The sequence below is a fragment of the Rhinopithecus roxellana genome, chromosome 2 (genome assembly GCF_007565055.1).
Source record: "Rhinopithecus roxellana isolate Shanxi Qingling chromosome 2, ASM756505v1, whole genome shotgun sequence".
Classification (NCBI taxonomy): domain Eukaryota; kingdom Metazoa; phylum Chordata; class Mammalia; order Primates; family Cercopithecidae; genus Rhinopithecus; species Rhinopithecus roxellana.
Genome location: NC_044550.1, coordinates 45,492,061 through 45,513,317, shown reverse-complemented (window position 1 = coordinate 45,513,317; position 21,257 = coordinate 45,492,061). Strand labels below are relative to the sequence as shown.

At 37.8% G+C, this 21,257-nt stretch overlaps 1 protein-coding gene across 4 annotated transcripts in view; it reads right to left on the bottom strand.

Annotated features, from left to right (window-relative positions):
* The window catches only part of RBPJ (recombination signal binding protein for immunoglobulin kappa J region), a 107,264-nt gene that overhangs the window by 45,141 nt on the left and 40,866 nt on the right, over positions 1-21,257 (bottom strand). For 3 of the 4 annotated variants that reach the window (XM_030915904.1, XM_030915914.1, XM_030915917.1), the window contains one exon: positions 2,040-2,078. In XM_030915904.1, coding sequence (XP_030771764.1) covers positions 2,040-2,078 — 39 coding nt within the window. Of the gene's footprint in view, positions 1-2,039; positions 2,079-2,366; positions 2,499-21,257 lie in introns of those variants that run through there. The other variant, XM_030915918.1, reaches the window with a different exon arrangement.

Here is a 21,257-nt window from a genome sequence, read left to right as displayed (position 1 = left end):
TTGCATATTGTTATTTAAATCATTTAAGAGCAAATTGCAGATATAGTACTACTTCACCCAAAATATTTCAGTGTTTATTTCCTAACAAGGACATTCTTTTATACAACTTTCGCCGATTCAATACTAATGCCTAATCTACAGATTTGATTCAAATTTTGCCAGCTGTCCTACGGAAGTCCTTTATGAGGGTCCCCTGGTGGGTGGAGTAGGTATTCTGAGAAACTACTACTGCCCTCAGGTCAAATCAGGAGGGTCACCAGTTTTTGTAAACAAAATAAAGTTGTACTGGAACACAGATATGTCATTCTTTTAGATACTGTCTATGGCTGATTTGGAGACACAAGGACAGAGTCGAGAAGTCCTAACACACTTAGTGAGGCCCTCTAAACAACATGTTTATTATCTGATCCATTACAGAAAACATTTGGCCACTTCAGCTTTACAGCAAAAGAAAAAAAAATTTTTTTCCTGTTCAGGATTTGCTTAAATATAGCTTTGTCTCTTTGGTCTCCTCTAATCTAGAAGAGTTTCGCAGTGTTTCGTGTTTTATAATCTTAAAATTTAGGAAAAGCACGTAACAATTTATTTTCTAGAATGTCCCTCAATTTGTTTCTGTCTGAGGTTTCCTTATTCTTGGATGTAGCTTATGCATTTTTGGCAAAAATACCACAAAAGTGATATGATATGTCTTTCTTGGGATGCACATGATACCTATCTGTTCATTACTGGTGATAATAATTTACATAATTAAGGTGATGTCTGACAGGTTTCTCCACTATCATGTTATTACTTTTCCCTATTATCATTAAATACATATGTTGTAAGTATATACTTTGAGATCTGTAAATATGGTGTTTGTCATCAAACATTAATCCAGTAGTGTAAGCATCCACTGATGATTTTTGCCTATTGAGGTTGTCAAAGCCTAATTTCCTAATGCCACCATTCCTTCTACATTTATTAGGCAACATGTGTCTATAAGGAAAAGCTATCCTCTTTGCCCTGTTTACTGATTATAAATAATTTTTATTTGTATAAATAAATAATATTTACCCTGAGATTAATTATCTCCGTATAGACTTTTAGGCTGCTGTTTTATTACATAGGTTTTAATCCGTTACTCTCATTATTTATCTTGATAATCAAAGCGTCCCAAATTTCCCCTTCGAACTGTCCTTTGTATCCTTCTGTGGGTCCCCATCATTCTTTAAGTGTAACAGCTTTTTAAAACAATAGCAATAATTTGGAAATAACCTAAATGGTCATCAATGTGCAATATTAAAAGTGGTATGAAAACAATGAAAAACCATGGAGCCATTAAGGGGAAATATCAAGGTAGAAGATGTACTGTTAAGTGGCATTAAAAGGTGTAGAACAATGATAAGAGTGTGATCTCAGTTGAGTTTATGAAGAAGGACAGACATATACATATATACATACAATTTTCTTGAAAGTCTCCAAAAATAAACGGCTAATAAGGCAAGGTTTGCACTGACTCTAGGACATGGCTATAGAACTAGGTCTCTTTATTTTACAACTCTGGCTGCTGGAAATCTTAAAAATCATTCAAGATTAATACTTTTAACATTCATAACTAAAATGTAAATTGTACAACTTACTTATACTCATTAAAAATAGATAAAACTTGTGTTTTCTTAAAATGGGTAGAAATTGTTTTTCTTAAAACTCTTTCCTAAAAGCATTTACTTTCAAATCTCACCTGCAATCAACAAATTGTGATGGGTTAACCATAGCTAGATATAGAAAGCTATCTGCACTGCCATCCATGTTGTATTCACTACATTAGACTCAAGACTAATTCTAAGAAAGGTTTCACTTTCCCTTTTCAACTATTCCTTTTATTCCCGTTTTTGGTGAGGGAGGGGAGGAGAGATGAGGGAAAGGAAGGATGAGAATAAGTTTATGCTCTAGATAGTAATATTTGAATGACTTCAAGGGTAACCAGCATAATATCTAAAACAATAGGATTTATACTTTCATAAATGTGTGTATGAAAAGCTGACTAATATAATACTCACCTAGTAAGTCGTTTAGGTGGAGGCCGCTCACCAAATTTCCTGGAAAAAAAAAAAAGAAAGAAAATAAACTTCAGTAAGCCATATGACACACTCTACAGAAAGCTTTTCAGGCATCATAAAATCTCCTTTATGATTTACACTTCAACCTCACTGAAGAACAATGGAGAGAGAAATCCTCTGGTAAGTATTTGTATCCCAAAATTACAAAACACACATTTAAACATGATTCTTAAACACAAACAACATGCCCTCAGCCTTACAAACCCACTCTGAACAAGTAACACACTGATTAGATGGGGAGGACAGTATCTTTTAGAGACAACTTACCGGCTAGTATAAAACAACTAGCCAACGACCCTCACAAAGTTCATCATGTCTCAGGCACTATGCTATACATTTGCTATACACCCTATGTAATCATTAAAAAATAATTCTATTAGCCTGGTGTGGTGCTGCATGCCTGTAGCCACAGCTGCTCAGGAAGCTAAAGTGGGAGAAGAGACTGAGCCCAAGGGTTCAAGGCTGCAGTGAGTCATGATTGCACCACTGCACTCCAGCCTGGGTGACACAGCAAGACTCTGTCTCAAAAAAAAAAAAAAAAAAAGAAAAAGAAAATTCTGTTGGGTATACATAGGCTTCACTGTAAATATGTAAAAAGCAGTAAGCCCAATATCACAAAGTAATTAAGCATTAGGCAGAGATGAGACTTCCTAGATTTTAACTATTTAATTTGCCTATTTTTAAAATGTCCTAACATAGAAGCATTTCAACTGGTTGGGAGAGGGCAAAGAGAAAAACAAGAGCAAAGGCAAGAAAGCACAATTCAGGCTAGAACTGGAGTACAACGTGACCATTAAGAGCAAGACTAGAGTAAGACTGGCTGGGTTCAAATCCATGATTCAGTATTTACTTGCTGTGTAACCCTGAAGTTACTCGACTTTTCTAGACCTGTTTCCTCATCTGTAAAAATGACACAGTGACTGTGCTTACCTGAAAGAGTTGTTGAGGGAACTAAACATATTAATTAATATACAGAAAACACATAAGGCTGGGTGCAATGGCTCACGCCTGTAATCCCAGCACTTTGGGAAGCCGAGGTGGGTGGATTACCTGAGGTCAGGAGTTCGAGACCAGCCTGGCCAACATGGTGAAACCCTGTCTCTACTAAAAATACAAAAATTAGCTGGGTGTGGTGGCATACACCTGTAATCCCAGCTACTTGGGAGGCTGAGGCAGGAGAATCGCTTGAATGTGGGAAGCAATGGGTGCAGTGAGCCAAGATCGCACCTTTGCGCCACTGCACTCTAGCATGAGAGACAGAGTGGGACTCCGTCAAGAAGAGGAAAGAGGAGAGGAAAGGAAAAGGGGGAGGAAAGGAAAGTGGGGAGGAGAGGGGAGGGGAGAGGGGAGAGGGGAAAAGGGAGAGAGGAGAGCAGAGAGGGGAGAGAGGAGAGCGCAGAGGAGAGGGGAGAGGAGAGGAGAGGGGAGAGGAGAGGGAATAGTGCCTGAAACACAGTAAATACTCAATAATAGCTAGTAATTATTATCATTTTTAGCTATAAGCAGTTAAGCCAAAATAACTAAAGGAACTAAATATGATTTTAATAGAGATAAATAAGTATATGAAGAAGAAACTGTGGTTTCTATGTGACAACCTGTTATTTCCTTTGAAATAGGAAGTGTAAACTTCTGAAAGAAACAGTGAAGGCACAGCGCTTGAAAAAGACCAAGAGAAGTTGTTTTTCATTTTGAAGCAAGACTACAGTTATAAATAGTTAAGTAACTTGTTCATAAACACAGTTACAGGGTATTAAGTCTTATTTGACTTAAAGACTTCTCTAGTGTACTTGTAATGTTCCACAAGATTATTAACTTTTGTGATAAAAGTCATAGGATCCCATTTAGTTCATTTTGTTCATTTGTCCTAAGATACTGTTTATGACTTCATAATTCATAAGCAATAATTATCTGTGACTGGAATATTTTAATATTTTCATTAAACCTGAAATATTGAAAAACGGCTTTAATTGAAATAGCACAAAAAATGGGCAAATAACCCAAGTTTTTGAAATAAGAATTACTTATAATTAGTTCTGTTTGATTTTATCCCACATGATACTCAATTTCTAAAATCAAGAAACAAGGCAAGGCATGGTAGCTCATGCCTGTAATCCTAGCACTTTGGGAGGCCAAGGTGGGTGGATTGTTTTGAGTTCAGGAATCTGAGATACGGCGAAACCCTGTCTCCACAAAAAGTACAAAAATTAGCCCGGCATGGTGGCGTGAGCCCCTAATCCCAGGTACTTAGGAGGCTGAGGTGGGAGGATCACTTAAGTGAAGGAAGTCGAGGCTGCAGTGAGCCAAGATCACACCACTCCACTCTAGCCTGGGTGACAGAGCAAGACCCCATCTCAAAAACAAAGAAAGAAACAAAACACAATGTTTTACTGGTAACACCAGCAAGGTGGCTGAAGAACACAGATTTCAAAACACTGAACTACTGATCAACCCAGCTATGGAATTCCAGCTATGGAATTAAATGCAAAAATCTGAATCTTTTTCTACAAAAAAATTTTCTACACTGATTAAATGTACCACTGTAGCATATGATTACAATAAAACTGCATTAATAGGTTATATATAGTTTACAAAAGCCAAACAGTTTAAGATACTCTTTAAAATACTTCTTTAGATACAAATATTTATACATATGTGAATATGCAGTGTTATACTTTATAAAGAGAGGCAAAGTGAGGTATGACCAAATTCTACCTAAGGGCTTAAAATGGTAAAAATTTTAGAGACACACAGTTAACAAATGAGATAAAGCATTTTAATGATGCTGCCACCCATCACACCAGCTACAAATACTACATATGTAACCAGCCAGTGCCCCTTTGGATGTATGTCACACAGGATCTAACACAGGTTTATTACATGACTAGTAAGAGATTCATCGCACTCAAAATTCAACTGTAAATTTTGCTCCTTGATGCTCTGAAATTCTGTCAATATTAGATTAACAAGTAAATATTAATTAAAATATCTAAGTCCTTTTTTGGAAACGCCCATTAGATCAAGTCGACACTTACAAAACATGCCTATGCAATTAACACTCCAGCCCCACAGAAAATATATGCAAAAGAACTCAATATATTTGCCTGTTGAGTATGGACAGCATTTTACACAAAATGATACATCCTTCTAGGAGCCATCCTAAGGCTAGAAATCTCATAAATGTTACTAAGATCAAATTGCTCCTTCTATATATAATAAAACATTTCTATTAATTGCATGCAATCCTGATCTTTCTAATGCATATGCAATCACATTCCTATTTATCTCATTAAAGCTAATGGTTACTGTATATATTGGAGTAGGGAAATAATAAGAAAATGAATTGTTTGAAAAAACTCAAAAGGAATGAGGCAGGTTGACAACGCATAATTCTGGCTGGGTGCAAGAGCTCACGCCTGTAATCCCAACATTGTGGAGGGCCAAGGTGGGTGGATTGCTTCAGTGCAGGAGTTCAAGACCAGCCTGGATAACATAGCAAAACCCTGTCTCTTCTAAAAATACAAAAAATAGCCGGGTGTAGCAGCTGGAGTCTGTAGTCCCAGCTACTTGGAGGCTGAAGTGAGAGAATCACCTGAGCCTGTGAATGGAGGCTGCAATGAGTTTTGATTGAGCCACTGCACTCCAGCCTGGGCAACAGGATTGAGACCCTATCTCAAATAAAACAAAATAAAACAAAAAAAGACAATGCATAATTCTGAGTTCACAATCACACTAAATTCTAATTATTTAATAAATCTCCATAGGAATACGCATTAAAAACTGTCAAGTTATATACTAAGGTACTACATACATCCTGCACTTACCAAAGTCCACTTCCACTACTAATTTGATTAAACAAAATTCACAATGTAATATTTATTTTATGCAACCAAAATAATCACTTCTCAGCAGAATGACAGCAGTCAGCTATCAACTACTCACGGATTGATTATAATTTAATGAATTACAAATCAATAACTGATTATACTGTCTCTCATCTTGCAATAGGGACACTGGGAAAGGAGGTACACATTTTTATCTTTATTTGCACTCTGTTTTAAAAATAAGGTGCCTACTGACATAATCTGTGTTGAGAATCAAACCAGAAGTAAGTTGGACCAACCATGTTTAGACAATTATTATGTGAAACATTTCTGATAATAAGTATATGGTGCATTTAACAATGGGGAAAAAAATCAATCCTTAGGCATCTAGAGGCCCTTTTAACTTCACAAAATAATGAGTTAATTACTCATTGTAACAAAGAATCATTGCTACTACTCAATTTATCTTTTTGCTAAGTATAGATTGTCAATATCTCATTTGCATGAGTAGGATTCTCAAATTTTCTGCATACTACGTAAAATCTAGTTTCAATTAAATGTAATAATCCTGGCATACATTTAAAGGAAAAAAGTTATGATTCTGGGCTTTAACAACAACAACAAAAAAAAAGCAAAAATGAGCCAGGATATAGTTGATTTGTAACATGCCCTTTCCTTCTTGCTTTATGTTCTGTATACTTTTCCCTCAGACTGACAGCGACAAAAAAGAAAACATTTGCTTACCATCACCACCCAGTAAGGCTCATATAACACTATGGCTCAAGAAAATTTACATTCTTCACCATATATATGTCATAAGTAAAATTTAAAACTAGGAAATTCATTTTACTTTAATTTCAGTAGCTTTCCTCCTCTAAGAAAACAATGATTTTATATTCAAAGGAAGAACTTCTGGGGAAAATGCCAGTTGCTGTAGGTTAATCTGATTTCATACACCTGGAAGTATGAGACCTTTTTTTTTTAAGTTGCAATCTATCATTAAACATAGTGCTTCCTACCTGTAAACAGTATTGAGGTTCCCACATATCCTCCAATCCATTCAAATTTTGAAGTAAGTAAAAACCCTGCATACATAATAATATATATATACTTCTGTTTTGCTCACGGAGGAGGTATTGTTTTCTCCCAAACCACATACATTTGCTTCTACATACTTCCCTAATAGATAGGTGAATATGACCACAAATGTATTGAGGACAAATGTGATAAAAGTTATCAAAACTACACCATCTTAACACCTTTTCTGGCTAACAGATGCTTCACCTAAGAAAACCAACTCAAATATCACAAAGAAAAGGAAAAAAGAAAAAGAAAAAACTTTTTTGAATACAGAAAAATATAGTGATTACACTGCTCCAAAAAAAAAAAAAAAAAAAAAAGCAAAAATCTATCTAGAATGCTGTCTAGTAACAGTACTACAACTTTGATTTGAAAAACATAGCTGGCTTAAAAAACAAGCTCACAGGGACACCCTACTTGCGCTTGGGCTGTGAAACTAGAAGTTATTTATTTTTCTCTATTTCACAAATCTTCTCTGTAACACACAAAATGAGATAAAATAATGGGATTAACATTAATTAAGACAAGAAACATGGTGAGGTATGTGCTGGAGAGAAGTTTTAAAAAAGCATCAGCAATCCAAACTCGTAATTAAACCAAACTTTACACCAATCTGCTGTAAACAGTATATAAATTTTAGGCAGCTCAAAAGTACTGGGATTTCTGAACCATGAAGCAGTATTTGATTGGAGAAAAAATAGGCCACCTGATCCATTACGCAAGGCAAATATGAACCAGAAGAAGAAAACAAATAGGTGATATACATTACTACTATATTCTGCGATAACAAATAGTATGAAAAGTTAAATGATACTAAGAAACTGTTTAGTTTTACACACACAAAAAAATACATAACAGGCTCATTAGTAAGACTACTATTGCTCCTTGTGTCCAGATCTGTTCATTCACCAAACAGTATTGAGCACCTTGAGTAGGGGGACAATTATAGGTGTTCATCTATATAATTCATAAAAACAAAACATTCAGAAACTACTTAAATATTGTACCTACTGAATATGATTGAAGAGGTTAATATTTGAAAATACATTTTTAAATAAATATGTAATTTTACTTTTAAAAGTTTACTCATTCTCCACCTACAGGTGCAGAAAGTAGCTTAAGTCACACAAGAATAAGACACGATGTCAGCCTTTGTCCTACTTCAATTTCTAGTTTTGAAACTGCTCTTATCTTAAAAGCCACATTTAATGGCAATGCTGCTCAAAACCTGGCTAGCTATAACCAGTTGTCCTTGGCCACAGTAACAAAGGTGATCAAAGCAAGATGTGTTCTCCTGGACAATCTCATCTACTAAACATTTTTATGAAGAAACATCCTATGAGATGTTTCTCTCTTAGGCACTGTGGCTCACACCCATAATCTCAGAACTTTGGGAAGCCAAGTCAGGAGTATCACTTGAAGTCAAGAGTTCAAGACCAGCCTTGGGCAATAAAGACCCCATCTCTACAAAAATATTAAAAATTACGCAGGTGTGGTGGTTGATACGGTTTGGCTCTGTGTCCTTACCCAAATCTCATCTTGAATTTTAATTCCCATAATCTCCATGTTTCGAGGGAGGAACCTGGTAGCAGGTGATCATGGGGGTAGTTTCCCCCAAGCTGTTCTCATGATAGTGAGTGGGTTCTCATGAGATCTGATGATTTTGTGTTTGACTGTTCCTCCTCCACACATGCTCTTTTTCCTGCCGCTTTGTGAAGAAGGTACCTATCTCTCCTTTGCCTTCTGCCATGCTTGTAAGTTTCCTGAGGCCTCCTCAGCCATGCAGAACTGAGGCATTTAAGCCTCTTTTCTTTAAACATTATCCAGTCTCAAGCAGTTCTTTATAGCAGTGTGAGAACAAACTAATACAGTGTTGCATCCCTGTGGTCCCAGCTACTTACGAGGCTGAGGTGGGAGGATTGCTTGAGCCCAGGAGTACCAGGCTGCAGTGAACTATGATCCCACCACTGTACTCCAGCCTGGGCAACAGAATGAGACCGGGTCACAGAAAAAACAAAACAAAATAAAACAAAAAACCCCCACATCCTATGGGGTACATTTCAAAGACAGGCCATGCAGCTGGCCACTTCAGGTGAAGAAATGTACTTTCTTCTCATTATGTTTGCTGTACAGAAACATCTGAAAAGCACCACTTTCTTATTTTATTTTATTTATTTATTTTATTGAGATGGAGAGTCTTGCTCTGTTGCCCAGGCTGGAGTGCAATGGCACGATCTTGGCTCACTGCAGTGTCCACCTCCTGGGTTCAAGCAATTCTCCCACCTCAGACTCTTGAGTACCTGGGATTACAGGCACCCACCATTATGCCCAGCTAATTTTTGTATTTTTATAGAGATAAGGTTTCACCATGTTGGCCAGGCTGGTCTTGAACTCCTGACCTCAAGTGATCCACCTGCCTCAGCCTCCCAAAGGGTTGGGATTACAGGCCTGAGCCACCGCACTCAGTCTCTTTTACTTAATTTTTAAAAGTCCTTTTATTCTACTTTTTTCAATTAAAAAAAAACAAACACCAATGAACTTCTCTTTATAACATTCTGCCAGCAGTTTACGTAAAGAAGCAGGAAGAATGAAAAGATCTAAATGAGGGTAAATGAACAGCATCAACTGCAGCCACCCTCAGCATCTGGATTTTTGGGTTCCTCCAATATTGTTCCCAGGTTTGGTTCATGTCTTTCCAAATATCCATACCTGGAGAGGGATTCCCCTGGGTTAAATCTCTAACAGCCATAAGCCCCACTATCCAGACACCACAACTAAGCTGTGAGAATACGGGTCTCCATTAATATCTTATATGAAGGCCTTAAATGAAAAGTATGGCCTCAAAAAGAAATTTTTTAAATCTATGGCCTCAAAAAAAGAGGGGCAATCAGACTCTGGGCAAACTACTCCACATTTCATATATCAAGACTGAATGAGACAAACTGACATCAAATGCCTCCTGATATAGTACATTAAGAAGACACCGTCACTTCTCTGATACTCTATTACTGCCAAAAACACAGAACCAGAATCTAAATGTAAGGAACAAAGCCAAATTGAGGAACAAATCCCAATTGTGGAACAGCTGACAAAATGAAACAAAAAACAGGCCCATTTTAAAGGAGACTAAGGACACACAGCAACTGAAAGGGACCTACAGTCCAGAATTTACTTTTGCTATAAAAGGCATTACACTGGCCGGGCGCGGTGGCTCACACCTGTAATCCCAGCACTTTGGGAGGCTGAGACGGGCGGATCACGAGGTCAGGAGATCGAGACCATCCTGGCTAACACGGTGAAACCCCGTCTCTACTAAAAACACAAAAATTAGCCGGGCGAGGTGGCAGGCGCCTGTAGTCCCAGCTACTCGGGAGGCTGAGGCAGGAGAATGGCGTGAACCCGGGAGGCGGAGCTTGCAGTGAGCTGAGATCCGGCCACTGCACTCCAGCCTGGGCGACAGAGCGAGACTCCGTCTCAAAAAAAAAAAAGACATTACACTGACAACTGGCAAAATCTGTACAAAATCTGTAAATTACATGATAGGATTTTAGCAATTTTAATTTCCAGATTTTGATAACTGTACAGTGGTTATGGAAGAGAACATCCTTACTTTTAGAACCACACACTGTGGTATTTAAGAAGAATGGGGTATAACGTCTACTTACCTTCAAATGGTTTAAGCAGGGAAAACAGTTTGCATGCGTGTGGGTATGTGTATGCATATGTGTACGTACAGATATACACAAGGATAAGGTAAATGTAAAATGTTAACACTGAGGTATCTGGGGGAACTTCCTTCTAATATTTGTGCAACTTTTCTGCAAGCTGAAATATCAGAACAAAGAAGTTACACCTAGAGAAGCACTCATCTCTTAATCAAGATGCCGGCCTATCTCTGCTTGCTACAGAACCTAGTAGTGACAAGCCTATCCAAAAAACATTCATCGGAGGTGACATGTAAGAGATTCTGGCCAGCTTCCTGGCCTAATTTCTATGTTATTAAGACAATTACTGAAGAATTTCTTGCTGCAGATTTAAAGTTTGATAATACCCAGTGTCAGTGTGCAAGTGGAGACAAAAGAACTTGCACACACTGTCAGGAGTTTAAATTTGTGCACCCTTTTAACATGTTGCCAATGTCTATTATAATTCAAGATGTGCATTCCTTTGACCTAACCATGTCAATTCTGGAAATTTATTATACAGGTAGATAATCTGTTACTGTGCCAAAACATGGATACAAAGATGTCCAATAAAGCAACATTTGTAGTAACAAAAACATTTTAAATCCACGTGTACAATGAGGAATAAATTGCTAGTTAACACAGTACCTCCCAGTTATGCCTATATACTCACACAAAAAGTCACCCAGTTAGTAACATCAATATTGAAAGAGAAATGAGATCTACATTTCTCATCTCCCCTTCCACAGTGTATACATAAAACACACACACCCTACACGTGATTACTAGTGACAACGGGCAGCGACAAAAATTGCATTTTGCTTTAAAATGCATTATATAATTTGACAAAGAAGTTTTGTTTTGTCTTACCAATTAAGTTTGGCTTAAACTACAAGATACAAGATAAAACTGCATTCTCTACACATCAACTGATAGCCACTCAAGCACCAACTCTAGAATATAAGCGGCTTAAAATAAAAACAGAGAAAGGCAAATAAGTAAAGAATTTACAGGAAAAAAAATGTCTCAGTAAGCGAATTTCACTAGGGAAACCATTTTAGAAAATATATGCCTGACTCAAACAAAGAATCACATCAAACCTAAGGGTTTGCCACAAAGAGAAATACAATGAAACTTTAAAGAGGTTCCAAGTGTTTATTCAGTTGTTACTAATAACTCCTTCAGATGCCTCACTTCATCTTATGAACTGCCTTTAAAATGGCACACATGCCTTTATGAATTTCAGTCACAGTTCCCTGATGATTTTGTCTGCCTTCTAGTTTGGCCACTGGAAAAAGTAAGATAAATCTTTGACAGAGGGAAAGCAGTGTTTAAGACCTGAAAAGTGTCACTTGATGAGAGCACATACACAGTTTCTCATACCGGCTATGTGCATGGACTCAGGAACTAGGTTGCTTAAACTGAAATCCTGGCTTTATTGCAAACTAGTGGTGTGACCTAGAGCAAGAAATTTACTCAAACTCTGTGTGCCTCAGTTACTTCAACGGAAAACACAGATAAATGTACTTGTAATCAAAAAGGTTAATATATATAAAGCACTATAATAGTGTCCAGCACTAAGTAAGTCCACTACTACTCTTTCAAGGCTGGATTACTGAATGATATCTAATCTAATGAATACTGTGAAACTGAAATGGTCCCTTCAAAACAAGTATATATTTATATTGCCTTAAAAATACATATAATCAAATATCGATACAGGATTTTATAAAGAACTCCTACAGCTCAACAACAAAGAAACTTGGTTTATAAATGAGCAAAGGAATAGACATTTCTCTAAGGAAGATACACAAGTAGCCAATAAGCACATGAAAAGATGCTCAACCTCACTAATTAGCGAAATGCAAATCAAAACCGTGAGATACCACTTTATACCCATTAGGATGGCTCTGATTTAAAACAAAAAACAATAACAATAAAGTAACAAGGGTTGGCAAGGATATGAGGGAAACTGGAAACTTTCATGCATAGCTAGTGAGAATGCAAAATGGTACAGCCACTATGGAAAACAGTATGGTTCCTCAAAATAACAAACACAGAATTACCATATGATCTATCAGTTCCACTTCTGAGCATATACTCAGAAAAAAATGAAAGCTGGAATTAAAAGACAGTTGTACACTAATATTCACAGTACCATTATTCACAATAGCCAAAAGGTGGAAAACAACTCAAATGTACACTGACAGTGAACAAATGGATAACAAAAATGTGGTACATACATACATATGATGGGATATGATTCAGCCTGAAAAGAAATTCTGATACATGTTACAACACAACATGAATAAACCTTGAAGACATGCTAAGTGAAGTAAGCCAAACACAAAAGGACACATATGATGTAATTCCACTTATATGAGGTACCTAGTAGTCAAATTCATGGAGACAGAAAAATTGGTGGCTACCAGGGACCTGGGGGAGAAGGGAGAATGGAGAGTTATTGTTAAATGAGTACAGAGTTTCAGTTTGGGAGGATGAAAAGTTCTGGAGATGGATGCTGGTGATGGTTAAGTACATTCACAATAACATCAATGTACTTAATGCCACTGGACTGCAGACTTAAAATTGGCTAAAATGGTTAATTTCACATTATGTATATTTTACCACAAAAAAAAAAAATATTTAGTTTGTCCTTAAACTATGGCTTAGAAAGGGATAACTAAGCTCAGTTGTGAGGGGTCCTATGTTACTGCCAGGTCAGGTGGATCCAGCTGCCCAGTAACAGAAAAAACAGACAAGTAGGTGTCAAAACTAGCAATAAAAAAGAAATAAAAAGGAACCTGAGGAGTATATGTATGAATATAAATTGTTCCTATTACCATCAAGGTAAGGATACAAAAGGAGAGAGAAGCATAGTGAAGTCTGTTCTAGAATCCACACCTCCCTAGGAAGGGCAGCCAGACAGCACACAGCAAGCATCCCTTTCCCCTGACTTGCTACATGATGGGCTTCGTGTGTGCTTTGTGTGCATCCCAACGAAGACTGCTGGGGACTGAAGGTCTTCCATGGAAAATCCACAATGTGATTATGGAAAACTGGCTTGTACATACAAGATGTCACACAGTTTTCTTCCTTGCACTTTCTCTCTTATTTCTCACCCTCACTTCAAATTGTTAAAGTAGTGAAATTCTTTTGCCTATTTCACCTAAAACTGAGACGAAGAGGAATGAGGGAGAATGGTAATAATTAACTGTTCTCCTAGATTCTGGTTCCTTTTCCCTTTCACTATTCAACACCCATTAGGTGTTAGGTACCACACTAGACACTTGGAACAGATAGCAGCAAATAAGAAACACGGTGCCTATCCATATGAAGTACATTACAAGAGCAGCTACTGGAGGGCAGGCACTATGCTACATACTTTGTATGCATATTTCACATCATACCCACATTCTTTTTTTTTTTTTTTTTTTTTTTTTTAGACAGGGTGTCGCTCTGTCGCCCAGGCAGGAGTGCAGTGATGTAATCTTGGCTCACTGCAACCTCCACAGGCTGAAGTGATCCTACTCCCCAGTAGCTGGGACCACAGGTGTGAGGCACCATACCCAGTTAATTTTTGTATTTTTTTGTAGAAACAGGGTTTCACCATGTTGCCCAGGCTGGTCTCGAACTCCTGAGCTCCAGTGATCCCCTTGCCTCAGCCTCCCAAAGTGCTGGGATTACATGCATGAGCCACCACGCCCAGCCCCCACATCAATCTTACCAGGTAGGTATTATTATCCTCATCATACAGATGAGGAAATCAGCTTAGAAACTACCTTGTGCAAGTTCATATACTGGTAAATTCTGCTCAAAAATGTTAACTAGATTATAATGTTCATGATTTTCCACGTACTCTGCATTAGGACAGAATTTAATTGCATTCCAATTATGGACACTACAATGTGAAAGGGTGACAGGGGCCAGGTATATTGGCTCACGCCTGTAATCCCAGCACTTTGGGAGACAGGTGGATCACGAGGTCAAGAGATTGACACCATCCTGGCCAACATGGTGAAACCCTGTCTCTACTAAAAATACAAAAATTAACTGGGCATGGTGGTGCATGCCTGTAGTCCCAGCTACTCGGGAGGCTGAGGCAGGAGAACTGCTTGAACCCTGGGGGTCGGAGGTTGCAGTGAGTGGAGATTGTGCCATTGCACTCCAGCCTGGGTGACACAGTGAGACTCCATCTAGGAAAAAAAAAGAAAAGAAAAAAAAGGGTGACAGGATATGAATTTTTATGACAGAACTGTAAAGTGCATTAACTGACCTAAAACCTTCTATGATATAGCACTGATTTGGTGTGAGTGAGGAGGGCAACAAAAAATCTGAAAGGAAACTCATTACCTTCCCAATCCTTCAGTTACTGACTAAATTTTACAAGGGTACAGAGTAAATTTTTCCCTGATTACTAGAAGTAAGAAAATGTTTTCTAAAGCTATAAACATGGCAGAGCGCAGTGGCTCACACCCGTAATCCTAACACTTTGGAAGGCTGAGGCGAGTGGATCGCCTGAGGTCAGGAGTTCGAGACCAGCCTGGCCAACATGATGAAACTCCATCTCTACTAAAAATACAAAAAATTAGCTGGATGTAGCGGTGGGCACCTGTAATCCCAGCTACTGAGGATGCTGAAGCAAGAGAAACGCTTGAACCTAGGAGGCAGAGGCTGCAGTGAGCCGAGATCGTGCCACTGCACTCCAGCCTGGGTGACAGAGCAAGATTCCATCTCTTTAAAAAAAAAAAAAAAAAAGGTAACATAAAGCTGTAAACACAAAATTCAGGAAATCTAAAGACATCTGTTATGGGTGTCACACTTTGACTACATATATACACACAAAGACACTTGGGTGTGCACATATATGTCATAAATCTGATTCTGAAACAATTTATCTTGCATTTTTCCTGCACAAGAGCACTATGTTACAATTGCAGTAGAGACTGTGACAGTCTTCTGAATGTATGGCTTACACTATCAATCGGAATTCTGCAAGGAACGCTTTTTTTCTAAATTGAAAAAGAACATGAATCTACATATAGTTCCATTTAACGAAGAGGTTTTGTGTTCTTTTTTCTGTTGGTAGAAATTACACAGACACAGTACCAGCTCAGCCTCCATCAAACCATGTTTGGCCAATTTCTTAGCAGCCAAGCCTTTGACACACAGTTTGGTATTTTCATGTACTTGAATTCAGCAGTGCATCTTTCCTTTTCAATAACACAGACCAGAGCATTTATGGAGCCCTTCGAAATAAGGTCTAATGCACAAAGACAAGACCATGAGTCAGGTTTATAATGGGTTGAGCTATTTCAGAGAAGCCTGCCCCTAAGGAAAAAATTAAATATGGCAATTGCCACTTTTAAACACATATAAAATAGGACATTGTAGATATTTTATATATGAGTTTAAAAATAACACAATAAACTAAAATAAAATGATGGGAATCAAAATTCCTATGTTCAGAATGGGGGAGAAGAGATTTCCAAAACATTTTATGTAACACCACTACCTGAAAAAGGAAATGCCTTTCTTGCTTGAGTATTAATACGAAACAATACATTTCTTCTTTTGAATTGTAACTTATATTTCTTCTTTTCAATTGTAACTTACATTATAATGATCAAACCTACATTTGTGGTAAAAATGAAAACCACTCTGAAGAAGCAGTCTTAACCACAATTCAAAGCTTAAAGAATGGCTTTCTGCCAAAGTGTATCTGAGCCATTAAGCTGTCATGTTGCCTTCCTGCATTGCTAGGACCAAAACAGCAGGCCCACCAGCTAGTATCTGCTCACTCAAGCCTCACGGGAGGCCATGAGGCTCTGAAAGGGAAATAAACAGCACAGAAGCACAGGGCTCGACGGTGCAAGATCTAACTGCAAGTTGCTTTGCCTTGGGAAATACTACAGGCTGATTAATGCTTCTACAAACATCTGACGATGTTTGCCTCTATTCAACACACACAAAGGAAAGGCTTGGAATTGAGACTGGACAGATCACCAAGCACTGAATAATGTATGCATCATCAGTAACTTATGGAAACACTAGTATAGGAGGGAAAGCCTTAAGAGAGTGAGTTGGGATGGCAATGCAGAAGACAAGAACAAGGCCCCTAGAAAGTGAACATGATTTTCAGAGTTTTGAGTCATTCATGTTATGTATTTACTTGGTACTTTGCTATGTACGAACTTAAATTGTACAAGCTGCAAAGGTGTTGTGTTACAGAGTTAATTTATTAGTTTACTGTCTAGTCAATGTCCCTACGTCAAATCGCTTAATTAAGAAACAGGAGACTAGTTTTGCTTTAAAGACGAGCTCCACTGTAGCTATTTAATTCTTAATATTCCTTCTCTCACCAACTTCTGTACAGGCATGTTTCCTAAAGTCACGCAGAATGTCTACTGTCTACAGCACTAGTACTACTGACCTCCTCCATCATCTTGCCTTCCAGCACAGGTAGTTCACTGACAAATTCCATCAACTGGATTTCCAAATTATCTTCTCTATCTCCATTCTCTAAATCCGTAAGATTAGATGAAGCTCTCATTGCCACTTATACCTGTAGCTTCCTCAACTGGCTTCATATAGCAAAGTGAACGAGACAGCAATAGACAGAATACATCTCCTTTAGCAAAGTGAACGAGACAGCAATAGACAGAATACATCTCCTTATGTGTATTCTCATTTAAGTCTGATTAACAATCCTGAGAGGTCAGCATTATTTCTAATTTAAAAAGGAAAAACGAAGGCGGGAAAGCCACAAGGTGAGGCTTTCCCTCATTTCTGACTCCACAAGATCAACGAAGGTTAAAGATAATGAGCCCCACATACAAAACAAATAAGGAAACCATATTCTGTTCCATAAACTTGTATTCTTTGCCTTTCCAAAATAATGACTTTATCCCAATTCACTGGTAACATTCATTCTCTTTTCCCAGTAAACAAGCCATCTATCATTATTTAATGTTTCAAAGAAATCACTTCTTAATCTGTAATTGATTTCTCAGCAAACCAAAACTGTTGAATCCCAAGGATGAAATACTGTAACATTCCAATTTGAGAATATGAAGCAATACCATAAAGTGAAATAAACCAGGGACATCTGTGTTAACAGCTGTAGGGATCAGTCAAATTCAGACTCCTAAAAAATTATAACTAAGTAACCTAGCAATGAAGAAAATGCCATACCACTGTATTAGTGCTGAGAAAAATTCAAAAATGCCAACTAGTTTCCAAACAAACTGGAAATGCACACTAAATATTTTAGGCTATAACTTTTAATGCTGGCCAGTATTTTTTCTTAATAGCACACACACCCATTAGAGAAATATGGCCAAAGTTAGAAGCTTGTATTATTCACATTCAAGATGACTCAAGCGTGTACAATATCGAGTTCTCAAATACAAATCTGTACGCAGTAAATGCTCACTATATGAATAAACTATAACAGCAAGTCATCTGTTAAAACACATGCAACCAAAACAAAAAGATTATTATGGAATCTTATCTATTAAACTACATTATTATTTAGATCAATTACAATTTATCAATGATTAAAGCACAGTTTAAAAATGATTTTTAAAAAACTGATCTGTAATTTTTTTTTTTTTTTTTTGAGACAGAGTCTTGCTCTGTTGCCCAGGCTGGAGTGCAGTGACCGGATCTCAGCTCACTGCAAGCTCCGCCTCCCGGGTTTACGCCATTCTCCTGCCTCAGCCTCCGAGTAGCTGGGACTACATGCGCCCGCCACCTCGCCTGGTTTTTTTTTTTTTTTGTATTTTTTAGTAGAGACGGGGGTTTCACCGTGTTAGCCAGGATGGTCTCGATCTCCTGACCTCGTGATCCGCCCATCTCGGCCTCCCAAAGTCCTGGGATTACAGGCTTGAGCCACCGCGCCCGGCAGATCTGTAATGTTTAAGTTAATTTCCACAATGGAGAAAAAAATTGTAAGTTGACATTCACTTTTCAATTTTTTTTTTTTATTTTTTTTTTGAGACGGAGTCTCGCTCTGTCACCCAGGCTGGAGTGATCTTGGCTCACTGCAAGCTCCACCTCCCAGGTTCACGCTATTCTCCTGCCTCAGCCTCCAGAGTAGCTGGGACTACAGGCACCTGCCACTATGCCCGGCTAATTTCTTGTATTTTTAGTAGAGACGAGGTTTCACCATGTTAGCCAGGATGGTCTCGATCTCCTGACCTCATGATCCGCCAGCCTCCGCCTCCCAAAGTGCTGGGATTACAGGGGTGAGCCAGCGTGCCCGGCCCCTAACTTTTCAAGTTTTACAATGGAGAGAAAAGGGAACTATTTAACCAAATTCAGGTAGCTAAAATTGATAGAACTATTTTTCACATGGAGAATGCCCTACAAAGATACAACACTATAGGTTACTATTACTTGCTCCACAAGCGATGTTCTTTCATGAAGCATGTTGCCACTTCAAAAAAGTGATAATTCACATTTTTGACAGATTCTATAAAGAAGTGGTATCAAGATCTAAATGGGAGTCTCTCAATACACCTTACAAATTCCTTCATGTAGTTTTGTTGAGTCTAAAACTAATTGATCGGAAAATGTGATAAACCATGTTCAGGTCGCCAGCAGTTACACCCAGGCAATTCTTTACTGTAGTAACAATATTATACCACTGTGTTTAAGATAATAATGGCAATATTATTAGTCATAATGTTATTAGTTAACAGATTGATTACCTGTGCTTTTAAAATGTTAGCAGTTCAAGATATAAAGGAGAATTTCAGATTGCAAAGAAAACCTTAATTCTAAGTAAAAATTTGAACTTTGGAACAAAAATCCAGTTAAAGGGGAGTAATTCTAACTGTTAATTTTTTCTACTATCTATCAATGTTTTGGTTTGGTTCTAGTATTTCTCTAAAATTAAAACCACTGGTCCAGTCATTATATTCGACAAGGTCTTTATTCTGAAAAAGAATTACTACTCGTCCTGGATCAGCTCTCTCCTTTTTGAACCATCTCCTAAGATCTAAGATTTATGCTATTTCACAGCATCCTCCTGACTGGATCCTTGTTGGTCAGATCACTTCTCACTTGACCTGCCCCGTTCTCTGACTCAAAGCAACGTTCACGTATTATTCTTTTACAGGCAGAATGTACAGCAAACTCTTGTTTGTTCAGGCTGCATGTAAATGAGGAATGGGAGAAGAGAGAGAAAGGGGCTGGAAGGTTGGAAGAGAGAGGGAGGAAAGCAGAGGACACTGGAGTACAAAAGAGCAGTGAAAAAAAAGAGAGAAAGAAAAGACTGAGGGAGTGTCACAGCCACCAAGTTGAAGAGAATAAAAGAGAGCAATGGAGTATCTAGTGGCCATAAAAGGGCAACTGTCCACCTCCTAACAAACCAAATCTGGTCAGTCCCAAATATGGAAATGTTTTAGTTGAAATACAGAGCTTTTCTTCTGTGGAATACGAGCACAGATCACAATCAAATAATCTCACACTTGGATATCCACCACTGTGAGAAAAATCTGGTGAATTATTACATAAACTCTTTCTACATTTTGCTTCCTCAAAATCCAGGTCTTTCTAACAAAAACAAACAAACAAAAAATCCCAACACTTTTATAGTTACTCTACAGCTTCCATCTCTGTAAAATAGGAATGTTAATTGTTAGCAATCTGCAGAGCTGTTGTGAAGACGGGGTAAATCATTTGGTAAAGGAAATCTTTTAAGTGAAATATTGATTCAATGTTAGCATAACACACTCAGATTTTCTTGGCCTTCAGATGTACCAATCCCCAACTCACAAGAGTTCAGTGATGACAAATTTCTAGAAATTGAAATCATTTCAAAATAAGATTACCTTCTTATGTATCTAGTTATTCTCTCAGTTTAAGTTAAGAAGTTGGTAAATAAGAGTATGACCTGTTCTGCCATGACAGGATAGATGCATGTCTTAAAAACCTAGTATTATCAAAAGTTCATTCATTTGACTAATATTTGCTGAATACCTGTTATGACTATTCACTGTCCCAGGGGATGGAGATACAGGAGTCAACAAAATAAGCAAAATCTGTTAATGAGGGTGGGGGAAAGAATAGATTTAGAAAGTAGACCAAGGATTGAAAATTGGCTCCCTACAGAGATAGTGACTGTTTATATCAAATATGAATGCTTTCAGTGTGTTCTGCTTGCACCCAGTCACCCCCATTTTATAAGCATATTTGTGTTCCTTATCTCTGGCCTATCCCTGCCCCAGGGCTAGAATTTCCCACTCAAGTTAGTTTTTCCACTGAAAATTCAACAATAAAGGAGTTTATTTAAAGTTAAATTTCATGCACATTTGATTAATCTAGCTGCTTAGCTGCTGCCAACAACACTTCTATAGGCATTTTTAATCCCCTCATCACCCCTGGGTGCCATCTCTGGCTACTGATCTCAGTTTGGGGCCAACTAAACTAGAATGCAGTTTAGTTTCCTTCTAAAGTACACTCTAGGAGGAGAAATTCACCAAAAAAAAAGAATACAAGCTGCTAACATGCATGATGACAACCAAAGGAAAAAGACAAAGCTTTGAAGAAACAAATTCCACAGAGAG